This window comes from Alligator sinensis, unplaced genomic scaffold (assembly GCF_000455745.1).
Source record: "Alligator sinensis unplaced genomic scaffold, ASM45574v1 scaffold262_1, whole genome shotgun sequence".
NCBI classification, from domain to species: Eukaryota; Metazoa; Chordata; order Crocodylia; family Alligatoridae; genus Alligator; species Alligator sinensis.
In genome coordinates, this window is record NW_005841904.1 from 3,873,312 (window position 1) to 3,885,292 (window position 11,981).

General features: G+C 42.0%; 1 protein-coding gene across 1 annotated transcript in view; it reads left to right on the top strand.

Annotated features, from left to right (window-relative positions):
• The window catches only part of BAHD1 (bromo adjacent homology domain containing 1), a 48,776-nt gene that overhangs the window by 33,230 nt on the left and 3,565 nt on the right, over window positions 1-11,981 (top strand). Inside the window, exons 3-7 of the mRNA XM_025197761.1 lie at window positions 486-847; window positions 3,565-3,724; window positions 4,736-4,812; window positions 7,665-7,756; window positions 11,965-11,979. Coding sequence (XP_025053546.1) covers window positions 486-847; window positions 3,565-3,724; window positions 4,736-4,812; window positions 7,665-7,756; window positions 11,965-11,979 — 706 coding nt within the window. The remainder of the gene's footprint in view (window positions 1-485; window positions 848-3,564; window positions 3,725-4,735; window positions 4,813-7,664; window positions 7,757-11,964; window positions 11,980-11,981) is intronic.

Sequence of the window (11,981 nt, forward strand, 5' to 3'; positions counted from 1 at the left end):
AGTTTTTGGCCCATGCTTTATCATTTATTTGGTTCTCTAGAAATCTGTCAATTTTGGCACCTTGGAAGAAGCCAACCTTTTCTGTTAATATTGTTTAATCTTTCCCTCACAATTAAAGCCTTTCAGTTGCTTTCACTTTTATCTGTTGACAGGGTGGAAGTGCTAAACAAACCTTTTGTATGTGTCAGGCCGGCATTATTGTGGGGAATATCAAAGAGGACATTATAGGTAGAATGCAGTTCAGAGCAGCCTGGTGAAGTGCCAGGCCCCATACTGTCTTTGCTTTTAGAATCTAGCAGTGGTACAAAGTGTTTCATAACCTAGAAAGTCTGTTTAGTTTGAACGTAAATGTTTACTACTAATAATGCAACAAAGGGGAAAGTGCAGGAAGGTATTGTCTAGCTTGAGGTGATCTGCTAACTGTATCATATATTGCTCTTTTTATTTTATTTATTTTTTTTTTTGCTTCCCCAACTCCTTGGTAGAAGGCTGCAAGTCTCTGGACCAGCTGAGCCTCACAATCCCTGTGGCAGGCCACCCCGCATCACCTGCCCACCCACTCTCAGGATGTCCTGTACCCAGTGTGCCACCAGCTGCAGAACCTGTTCCTCACTTGCAGACCCCGAACTCAGACCCCCAGACCATGGCCCGAGAATGTCCTCAGAGCTCCAAGCCCCCCAGTGGCTCCAAATCCGGGCTCCGGAATACTACAGGCTGTTTGCATGCCTCTGACAGCAAAGCAGCCGGAGGGCACTGTCATCCAAAGCAGCAGCGCATCAACAGGCGGAGAGCAACCAACGGCTGGATGCCTGTGGGTGCAGCCTGTGAAAAGGCTGTGTATGTTGTGGTAAGTGCTTGCAAAAAAACCCCCAACCCAACAACCCCTTCCCTTCCCCAACAAATCCTGCTGTCCTGTGTACATCTCTGTCTGGGGACAAGTCATGTGTTCTTCAACCTCCCAAATGGATGTACAGCGTGCAGTTGTTAGACAAACCACCAGTGTGACTCTCTTCTTTTGGAAACCTACCTCTGTATTAGCAAGACAGAACTGGATATCATTCCAGTGTCTCAGCAGCAAAAAACAGATTGTATCGCTTAAAAATGTTTTGGCTGAGTCGCTTGATTCCTGCCTGGCTTCCTTGTTCTTCCTTGGGTATTGCAGTGATTCATTCACTTGTATGAAGCAGGGCAAATAAGTGGAGAAGGAGCTCCAAGGCAAAACTCATTTCTTCTGCACCTTTCCCCAGATAAAATATCTTTAGTGATGAGCACTACTTGCTCTGAGGTTGTTGGGCACATGCCCACCTCAGCCTATCCTGGAGAAAATTGGCCAGGCTGCATCCTTGTGAGTCGGCACTAATCTGGTTGGTCAGAGGCAGTGAACTTCAGTAAGGAAATAATGTGGTTTCACAAGCAGAAGCGTGTGTCCTAGGGTAATTCCTGTAAGGGGGAAAATGAGCTACTGCCAAGCTGTGCTTTTTGTATCAACCATAGGTGGCATCTGTAGCTGCAGCAACAATTTCCCGGTACAAAGCCATGGAAAGAGGATGTGGTTAGTCCAATGGGTCATCAAGAAAGCGGGAAGGGCCCCAGGCCTAACTTCCTTTCCACAAAGCCAGACACTCCTCTATGAAGCTTTCTGAGCTAGTTTTTCTTGCTCAGTTGACCTCTGGTATTCTGAGCATGCAAAGGCAGAGACCTGATTCCTAGGAGGCATCTCCATTGGTTACCATGCTCTGCAGTTACACTTCATCTGTGGTATGAATTGAAACCCCTTTTGATAACCGAATGGACAGAAAGGACCTCAAGGAAATTATTTGATATCTTAGAGCAAAGCAAGTTGTTCTTGGCTTAGAACCCTGGGCCTGTGTCCCTATTCCTTCTGACCAAAAGGTAAGGAGGGACCAGACCAGTTTTGGATCTGAGGGTAGTAGGACAGATGCCTTTAAAAGTGCAAGTAGAGCTCTTATGTTACAAGAGGCTTCCTGTTGGCTGCAGACATTATTTTTATCTGTTCACAAGCTAAGTTGTCAGCAGTGGCTGGTAGCACTAGTTCAGCATAAATTGCCATTTGGTCTTGCTGTATTGCCTTAGGTAAATAAGTCTGTGGCTGTTTTTGCAGCTTCAGGTAGGAGGGAATTCCTATCTATACTATTATGGACCTCAACAGAGGCAGAGCCTTGATGAAAATCTTGCAGGCAATACAGGTATTGGAAAGGAACATTGATTTGTGATAAATCAAACAAGGTCTCCCTCAGAGGCATTCAGTTTATCAACTGGGGTTGCAGACAGGAATTCTTAGCTTATGGCAAACTGAGAAGCAAAAATAGCAGGTAGCGCAAGCCATGCAGAGAAGTCAGAATCGTTTCTTAGAATCCCCTTGGTTACCCAGATACTCATCCTGTTGAATGGCTCTTTCAGACTCTTGTGATCCATGCCTCTCTGACTCTGAGACTGCATTACTGCAGCTTGCTATACTGAACTTGTCAGCCAGAGTTGCATCCTGTTTAAGGATAAATTTGTGGAAAGTGGAAATGGGGGACCCCTTTCAACGGCACTTCTAGTAGTTTTTTATACTTACTACTAAAGGGGATCAGACTAACCAGTAATCTCCGTAGGCTTCAGACTTCAGAACGTGCAACGCTTCTGACTTTGGATGGACAGAAAACTAAAATCTATTCTGCTCATCTCTTTGAAAAATCATTTTCCAGTCCAGATTCTTATGGACCAAAAATGAGAATTTTGTAATGCTAGAAGCTAAAAAATGTGGTTGGAATGGAAGCTTCCATAACAGTGAAGGTTACTAACGCTGGACTTCAGCCGTGTTAGTTAAATGAATTTCACAATGTCTGTATTTTTCAAGATGATATAATACACGTTGCATTAGTGCAGCAAGTTTTTAACAACCTCTAACATAGCATAAGCACTTTGAAATTAATAAAGCCAGTTTTCATTGTCTTCAGTAGCAGGTGGAGTAGCTGGAAACCAACACTGTTTAGGCAACTAAAATAATTGTCCCAAAACACTTCAAAAAGCAAGTTCCTTTGTACAAAAGTGTAGGAATCTTTTTATTTCTTGGCTCCTTTAAAACAGAGGAATCGGTTTCAAAATATATTCTCCTTTCAGGATACTAGAACTGATGCTTAATCTAGTAAGCTGAATGTTCTGCAGTCTGTGCTGTACCAAAGCAATACCAATACGTTTTCTCCCTCACTGTCTTTTTAATGTTGGAAGCCAGCAGCCATACCTAGTCCGATCTGAAGACACTTGATCACTGAGCCCAGGAGGATATTCTTTTGCTCTTCTCTGGGCAGAGGATTCATCAGTAAATAGTTCACGCTGCTCTCTGCTTTTCAAATTGCTCCTCTGAGACTAGAACTGCTGTGAGTGGTTTTGTGCTGTATGACTTCTTTCAGGGATCTCTTGCAGCTGAGGTATACTGCTTGGACAGAAATTGTAGGGATGAAATTTTCAATGCACAACAAAGATTTAAAGAAAGCTTAGATGTGTTGTTGAATATTTGTTAGCCTAACTTTTCAATTGTTTCTTCTCCCAACACTGTAGAATGAACCAGAGCCAGCTATTCGTAAGAGCTACCAGGCTGTGGAGAGAGATGGGGAAATTATCCGGGTACGAGATACAGTCCTTTTGAAATCAGGACCACGAAAGAAATCTATGCCGTATGTGGCAAAAATATCAGCACTGTGGGAAGACCCCAAAACAGGTATTGGATAGAGACAAGGAAACAAATTGTTGATACTTGTCAAATCTAGGAATGTGAGTGGCAGAATTAAATAAGGGATGTAAGTTTGCCAAATGAATTTCACCTTCTCTTATCACCCAATTTGGCAGTGGCAATTGGTGCTTCATGGTTATGCTTGGTAATCTCTGAATGTACTTGTGCTGCAGGAACTGAAACTCCCTCTAATCACTGGCCCAGAACTGGTAATTGGAAACCTTGTATAGTCTTGAATGCATGTATATTGATCTGCCAACTAAACCTCTTAGCAACAATCCCTCCCCCATGATTTTGTAGCAGCAGATAGCTCATGAGCCACTAATTACTCAAATGTTCTATATGATTTGTAGCCTGGGAGATGGTGTAAAGCACTGGTTGCAGAGGTTTTTGATCTTAGCAGGCAGTACCATACTGGAACTTGGACATCTGGAGAGTGCAAAAGGGGAATTGGAGTAGTGCAATTTCAGTTTTGAAGGCCCACATCTGACCAGCATTCTAGGCAAGAGCTAGAGAAGTTTTGTTTGCCAAATGGTGCGAAGATTGTCATAGCCCTTGCAGTTTGTACGGTAGCAGAACATAAGAGCTGAGGGCAACACCGAAACCATAGCCTAGGGGTACTATTTTTGTTACTAATGTCCAGGAGTAAATATCCTAAGCATTGGACAAGTATTCTTGACAAAGCACTTGAACAGAGATGCTATTGTTAAGTTTTGTTCGTTACCAACTTTGTGTGGGACGATGATGGTTATTAGGTGGTAAAGGTATAATGCAATAGTGACATGACTTGTTTTACAGAGCCAGTTGCTTTAACAAAAGGAAACCCAGCTCAGCATAAAATATTTATTGTGGCACAGCTGCAGCTAGATGAGACTTACGGAAATGCAGGGGCTGATGGGATGAAGTGGAACTGAAAATTGGACAGCAGGATCTTTTTAGTGTTTTCAGCCCTGGCTTCTAGATTACTTCCTTGTTAAAACATATTTTGTCTCCTTCTAGGGGAGCTGATGATGAGCCTCCTGTGGTATTACAGGCCAGAGCACACTCAAGGGGGCCGCAATCCCAGCATGCATCAGGTGAGCAGTCGTAAGTGCATAACTGGAAGGTTAGGGATAATCGGCAAGGATCTTCATATGTATATCTCTGAGGAATATATCTACAATGGTCTCTTACAGTGCCAGGTAGTGATGTATTGAGACTTGCTGTTTCCATTCTCTCTCAGACCAAAACTAGTCCAGTTATCTCAGTGCAGCACTGCCCCCCCAGTAAGCTCTGGGCTGAGGCAGTTCCCCTGTCCTGGGGGAGCAGTGTGGGGAGTGTATCTCAGCACTTCACTGCTTTGTGTCATAACTGACCAGTGTAGACATACCCTTGGCTCCTCCATGGATCCTGCCAGACTGAAGTAAAACCTCTGTGTTTGATATCAAGCATAAGCAATCTAATGTCAAAATTAACAAGTTTGGGCTATAGCAGAAATGTCTGTCTTTCCTAGGGCATTCTTTGCTTTAAAACTTCCTAGTTTTTCTCTTGTCTGAAAACAGCCCTTGTCCACCTTTAGAAAAGAGGGGTTTTGACTATAATTTGGAGGGAGTGTACACTACATTGGAAATCAGGAAACCAATCTAGCCTATTCCACTCACTGTTTTGTTTTAAATTAAATCAAGATTGGATGTCTTTCTAAACAAAGAGTCAGCTTTAACAAGAAGTTCTGGGATTGATCTAAGATGTAGTGGGTGAAATTCTATGGCCTGTATTACTTGGGTTATGAAACTAGATGATCTAAGAGTGCCACCTTACCTGAGATCTATGAGTTTGATACTTTGTTAGAAACTCCTATTTTTTGGAGAGTTTTCCAATTCCTCTTACCTGAAGTAAAATGCATTTTAGATCAGAGGGAACTAAAAGCAATAATTTCTTTCTTGTTTAACATGAGAGTGAATTTGTATCAAGGGGAAAGGATGAGCTAGAGTTAAGAACAGATTTAAGGATCTCCAGTGCTACAAAACATTCACAGCAAAAGTCAAATATGTGAATCATCTTCAGTCCTGGGTCTGTTGCCTTGCTTGGGGTTGTGTGGAGGGGGAGAGAAACAAATATTTTAAATTAAAAAAAAAATGCAGTTATTTCAGAAGATGCAACCACTGCCACTTTTAATCTACCAATATGGTCTGGTAAAGGTACAGTAAAAGTTCTGTTATCTGGCATCCTCTGGGAATGGGGGATGCCAGTTAATCAAATATGCCGGTTAATCAAATGTGCACCGTTTGGTGCACTCCACAGCATCAGTGTGCCGGGGGACAGGCAGGGGGCTCCCGCGTAGGCTGCTTTGCCCCAGGCCATGGGCCGAAGAAGTGGCAAAGAAAAACTCGGCTTGCAGCGGCGAAACAGAAAGCCCCCTGGAAGTGGTCCAGGAGTCCTGTTCTCAAAAAAGTTTGGTACCTTGCATCATTCTAGTCCACAAGCTGAATCTTGGTGTATTCAGCCACTGTGGTAAGGAAGAACTAACTTGGTCTCATACTCCCACACCTATTTCAATATACAAAAGCTGCTCTAAAAGAAGCTGCCATTGGACTAAGTAGCTGGTATAGGCTTGCCAAAGATGACTCGGGTGAACTTGATCTAAGGAGTAAGCAAAAACTCTGACTTAAATACTTTCTCGTGCTCAATGTTGTCTTTAGCAGAGCTCCCATAGCTGCTAAGAAAAATCTCAAATGATGAGTTTGCATCTGAGACTGTAGTGGAGTTTTTCCTCTTAGCTGCTTCTTTAGGGCTCTAGGCAGAAATAAATCCTATGGGCTATTGCCTTCAGACTTGCACACCAGCACTTTTTACTTCAGATCTTCTTAACAGTTGATGATCATATATGAGATTCTTTAAATGAGCTTCATTATGGCATGACCTGTACATTCAGTTCAGTTTTGCTCAGCCATTCCCTGATTGCTTCAGATCCAACTATTCTAAATTACAATAGGAAGAGGGGGCCATCACACATTATTTCACTTAAAATTGCCCTTTAACTTGGATGGAGGACAAGCAAAACAAGAAAAAAGATAGCTCACTGGTGGTTTGGAGGGGAGATAAGTACTGTACTATTCATGCCCCCTTCATGTCACTCTAGTAGCATGAATGAATCAGAATTTTCTTTCTTTCCTGTACTAGAGCAGTAACAAAGATGAGAACATCCCCAACATCTTGGAGATGTTGGGAAGCAAGGGGCTTGAGGGGGGAGCTGCCACTTCCTTTCAACAAATGACCAAAGAGGAATGTGAATGGAGGCTTTCTCTTTGCTCTGCAAGTCTTTCTCCTCACAGCCCCTTAGGTCAAACGTTGGGATAGGTCAAAGTGTTTCATCCAACAGACAAAACCACCTTCTCAACCATAGTATCTTATTATTGTGCCCGTGTATTGGAAGAACAGTTTCTAAAAGCTGCATTCACATTGCTCAAAGCAGTATTCTGAAGGCTCATCTGATGAGAAGCACTTACCACAGTAAACGTCATAGACTGTTGGGTACATTTGAAATGAAAGATGTTATTAAAGCAGCATCACTGAGCTGCATACGGGTGGCATCTGTTTTGCTGAAAAGTCATACTTCTGGCACCAGCAAATAGGTATGGGGGGCCTGATAAATCTGACTATATGGAGCAAGATGGCAATGGAATAACTTATGGAAGAGGTTTTAACATGGTGGTGAAAAGACAGACAGAGAAAAGCTGTTCTGTTCACCGAGAGGCCATGAACTGTTAATGTAAATTGTTTGGGTTAAATGAAATGCTTGTTTGGAGACAGTACCTTCTCTTTTAAAGAATATCATGTTATTTGCATACGTATTCATCCTCTCCTTGAAGGGCACATGGAACAGCCTGATTCATTTCTCTTTGAAACTGCCCAGTTGGGTGACAGTACCTGTTATATTTCCTTTTTGCAGAATGAGATCTTTGCATCCAGGCATCAGGATGAAAATAGTGTTGCCTGCATTGAGGAGAAGTGCTATGTTCTGACCTTTGCAGAGTACTGCAGGTAGGTGGTGCTCTTAACTTGCTGTTGCTTTTGAAACCTATCTCTGTATCACTAACTGTTGTCATTGTTTCCATTACCTAACCTCATCCTGCAGAACTGTACATGCTTTGCAGCCTACTTATTCAGTAAAACTTTGCTAAATTACATTTTACTGAATGAGGTTGATACTCTAATCAAGGGGTATTTGTAATGTTGTATTCTTTAGGATGTCTCTGTTTTTATGTTTATGAATAGTTGTATAAAACTTTATAAGCGTTGATACATGAATGACCTCTCTACAACAGTGCATGAACATTAGTAGACTAAAATTCAGTGCAACTCTAACAGTTCAGTTATCATTCCTACTCCGCTTCAGTTTGAGTCCAAAAAATGTTTTTGGCTTTTGCCCCCCCCCCCCTGATTCCTACATTTCCATTGCATATAGTCCTGAGTTCAATTAAAACATTTGCTTTCTGTATTTGGCATCACTTATATGCCTATAAATATCAGATCCTAACAGGATCTCACTATAGTTGGCCTAGAGTATATGTATTAAACTTGCTTTAACATCAGAGGCTCCGTATTTTCTAATATTTCACCATTTAAAATAGCACTGACAAATGAAGTTTGGGTTCAAGTGCTCCCCTTAAACTCACCTTAGACTATTAAAATGAAAAATAACCCTTGAAAAATATGTCCTACTGTATATGCTTTCCCTGTATTCTGTTTGCCCAAGATAAGGCAGCATACAAATTTAATTGGTGATATTTGCACAAGTGTTACACTGGTTCTCACCCTAGGCTGTCATTTGGGTATCTAAAATGCAAATTAATTTTAAATGAAATGGAATTACACTGACATTTGTGAACATTTTACATAGAATCTGTAATTTAGTTCCAAATTACTTGATGTTGTTAATAACTCAGCCCCAGAAGCAAGCAATGGTGGTTGAGAGTAATGCACTGTGGGATAAGAGTTCTAAGCAGAATTGGCTTGTGGCATGAGTTGATGCTAATAGAGAGAGCCAGAGTAAACCATTCAGAATCTAACTCTATGGAAATAATAAATAAGGATCTACCTAAATTGCGTTGAAGTGCACTGTACATCGGTTCCTTTTAATCTTCCTCTTTTTCCCGTACACCCCACCCCTTGCCACTGGTGGAGGGGCCCCAGTAGCCCCACTGCTCACCACTCGCTCCTGATTGGCCAGGAGGCAAGCACTACAGTTTTAAATATGCCAAGGTTTTTGCTTCCCATCAAATCAGCGGCAAGAGGCAGGGCTGCCAAGGCCCCTCTACCAATCGGCAGTGGTAGGCAGAAACCGTGGCAGATTTAAAATGAGATTAAAGGAGCTGCTGTGCAGCATACTTTCAGCACTATTTAGGTAGCTCCCAACTAATAACAATGGAAATGTATCCTTTTGGTAGCTGAGAAGTGACTGAGTGATTAGAAGTTTTAAATAAGTTTTAAAGATCGTTTGTGTCAATTTTTCTTAGGGTAAAAAAAAAAATCAGAAGCTCTTGCTAAAGTGAGCCACAGAATAATAATAAAAATAATATGAATAATAAGAATACCATAAAGCAAATCTTGCTTGCACAATGAGCCCCATGCAAAAGAGACAACATAGGGACCTGACAAAAATGCTTGGTGTGAGCAAGCAGAAATAACCAGTGAAACAAAGTAGGTTTTTTCCTATTCTCTTCTCTTTGATCCCCCTGCAACTAATGTGAAGCTATGCCATGCCATTGGTGTACTGCTTTTGCTCACAGTGTGTTGTGTGCTACACATCCTGGCACAAGCAGAACTATTTTGGACTCGGTGGCCAAAAGCTGATATGCTTTTACTGGCCTGCATAGAGAGAACTTTACGTTTATATGTCATCCCTTCATCGGTGTCATCCCTTCATAAATGCCATATGGGCATTTATATGTCATCCTTTCATCAGTGAGTGACAGTGGATATTGCAGCTATTCTTTTGACTGGTGGTGTATTTTCTCTTGTGGCTGTAAAGACCAATGTTAGTCTTGCAGGTCCTGCCACAGTGCATGTGGCGTTAGGGACTACTGTACTACTAGTAGACTGGGCATTTACTGTGTACTAATTAATGGCATTCAAGAGATGTATAATTTGTACGTTGTTAGTTTAGACCAACAATGGCAGACATGGAGGGGACATGCTCTGGGAGTGTCAGCAGAGCTGGCTTAATTGACTTCTTTTGAGATCACCTTTGCCCTTTATGGAAGAATGTTTGAAGATGCTTGAAAAATTGATAGGATGGCGTGAGCTGTAGCATCCCTTTTTTGAAAATTTTCAGGTGTCCTGCCACACTTCTCCGCCATACTTTCATCCTGTTCAGGTACAAAGTTCAACCAGTTGAGTTAGGAAGAAGATACGCAAAGCTAACTTATATGCCCTATTCCGTCATGGCAATTTCATCTGTGCTGACACAGCTGATATAAAGGGAAAATGATTGGCAGGTGGGCACTTTAGAGATCAGCTGATCCAGATGAAGTAGGTTGTTGTCTACAAAGCTTATGCCTCTCTGAACCAGTTAGTCTCTAAGGAGCAACCCTGCCCTACCTTCTGCCTGTCTAGTTGATATAAAGTACCACTTTGGAAATTTAGCTGGGCAAAAAGGAAACCGTTCTTACAGGATGCAGAAACTCTATCCAGTATATGTACCAAACGGGTTGATAAGGGCCTCACTCAGGATCATGTTCTTAAACAAGCCAAATTTGGAAGCCCATGTTTCATCAACAGCTCTTTATAACATCCCTCAAACATTTCAAATTTAGGAGTACTGTTTCTGGTGCTGACCTTGGCTTGGAGTTTCCTGCCTTTGACCTCTAGGCTGCATTACTTTTTTGTATGTCTGCTATTTAATATCACTTCTACTCCTGCAGCTGTTACAAAATGAACTTGACAGGGGTATAGGAGTCCTTGCTTCCACACACATTCCCAAAATTGCACAGTATACTGAAGCAGCAAGTGAGCAGTGGTTTACAATTACTAATGTATAGCCTTGCATAATGGGGCAGGTCAGGTATCATCTGCGTAGGTCCTGCTGCTGCAATTCAGGTAAGTATGGTTGTTAATTCTAATTCTAACTAGCTATCAATAGAAATGAGGCGCGAGACCTTCCCTATGGAGCCTGAACTACTGTTCCTCAGCATACTAATCTCACATCTCAGTGGACAAAGTTCAAGTCTTTTTTACTGTGCATTTCACTTGGCCTTTGGATGTTGGGGTTTGTTTTGCTCCTGCTCTTCATTCTGTTTGGGCTTGTTTTCTTAACTAGTACTAAAATGTTTATATCTTTCAGGGGCCTGCTAACCTTATGCCACAAGTATTGAAAATTAACGTGCTTGTAGTAATGTTGTCAGGTTGACTGGCGGACAGCTGTGCACAGTTGTGCATTTTTCTGTGCATATAGAGCCTCGCTTAGTCATTAAGGGAGCACAGAGTACTTTAAAGAACAGTAATGCACTAGAGCCATGGTTTTCAACCTTCATTTGCAGACCCCTAAAAAATTTTGAACAGAGTTGTTGGACCCCTTTGGAAATTTTGAATAGTGGTGTGGACCCCTTTAAATTGTAACTGTGGGTATTCACATACTTTTGATCATAGCCATCTTTTGCAGACCCCTTAGACATAGTCTGCAAACTCCCAGGGGCCTGCAGACCACAGGCTGAAAATCATAGCACTAGAACACGTTCCTTCCTTCTCTTGAAACCATGCTCTTGAATGGCAAGATCCTGCAGAATCAGTAAATGACCCTGTTGGCTCTGAAGGGAGTGCTTAACGACTTGGCTACATTCTTGCTTAATCGCCATCGTCTCTGTCTGACCAATGGCCTGACCTATAATCCTTCCCCAGTGCTATTCAATAAAAGAGAGGCAAAGGTGGAGAAGCAAGGCAGATTAATTGTCAGAATCCCTAATATTGCCAGATCTACAGTAGGCTTATGCAAACTGCTGTGCTACTCAGTACAGTTCAGAACAGCTATAGCTTATAAACGAACCCAGATAGCCTCTTAGGAGAGGCTGTTTCTGTTTCATAAACTTACTGTCCTCTCCCCTACCCCCATGTAGCCAGTCAGGAACATGGTGTCAACTTGAAGGAACAGTAGGGAGTATTCTTTTTCAGAGTCTGAGGCTTTGTGCAAACTTGGACAGGGAAGACACCAAATGAAGATTCTACATGAATTTTTGTATTTCATTGCCTTGCAGATTTTGTGCCTTGGCAA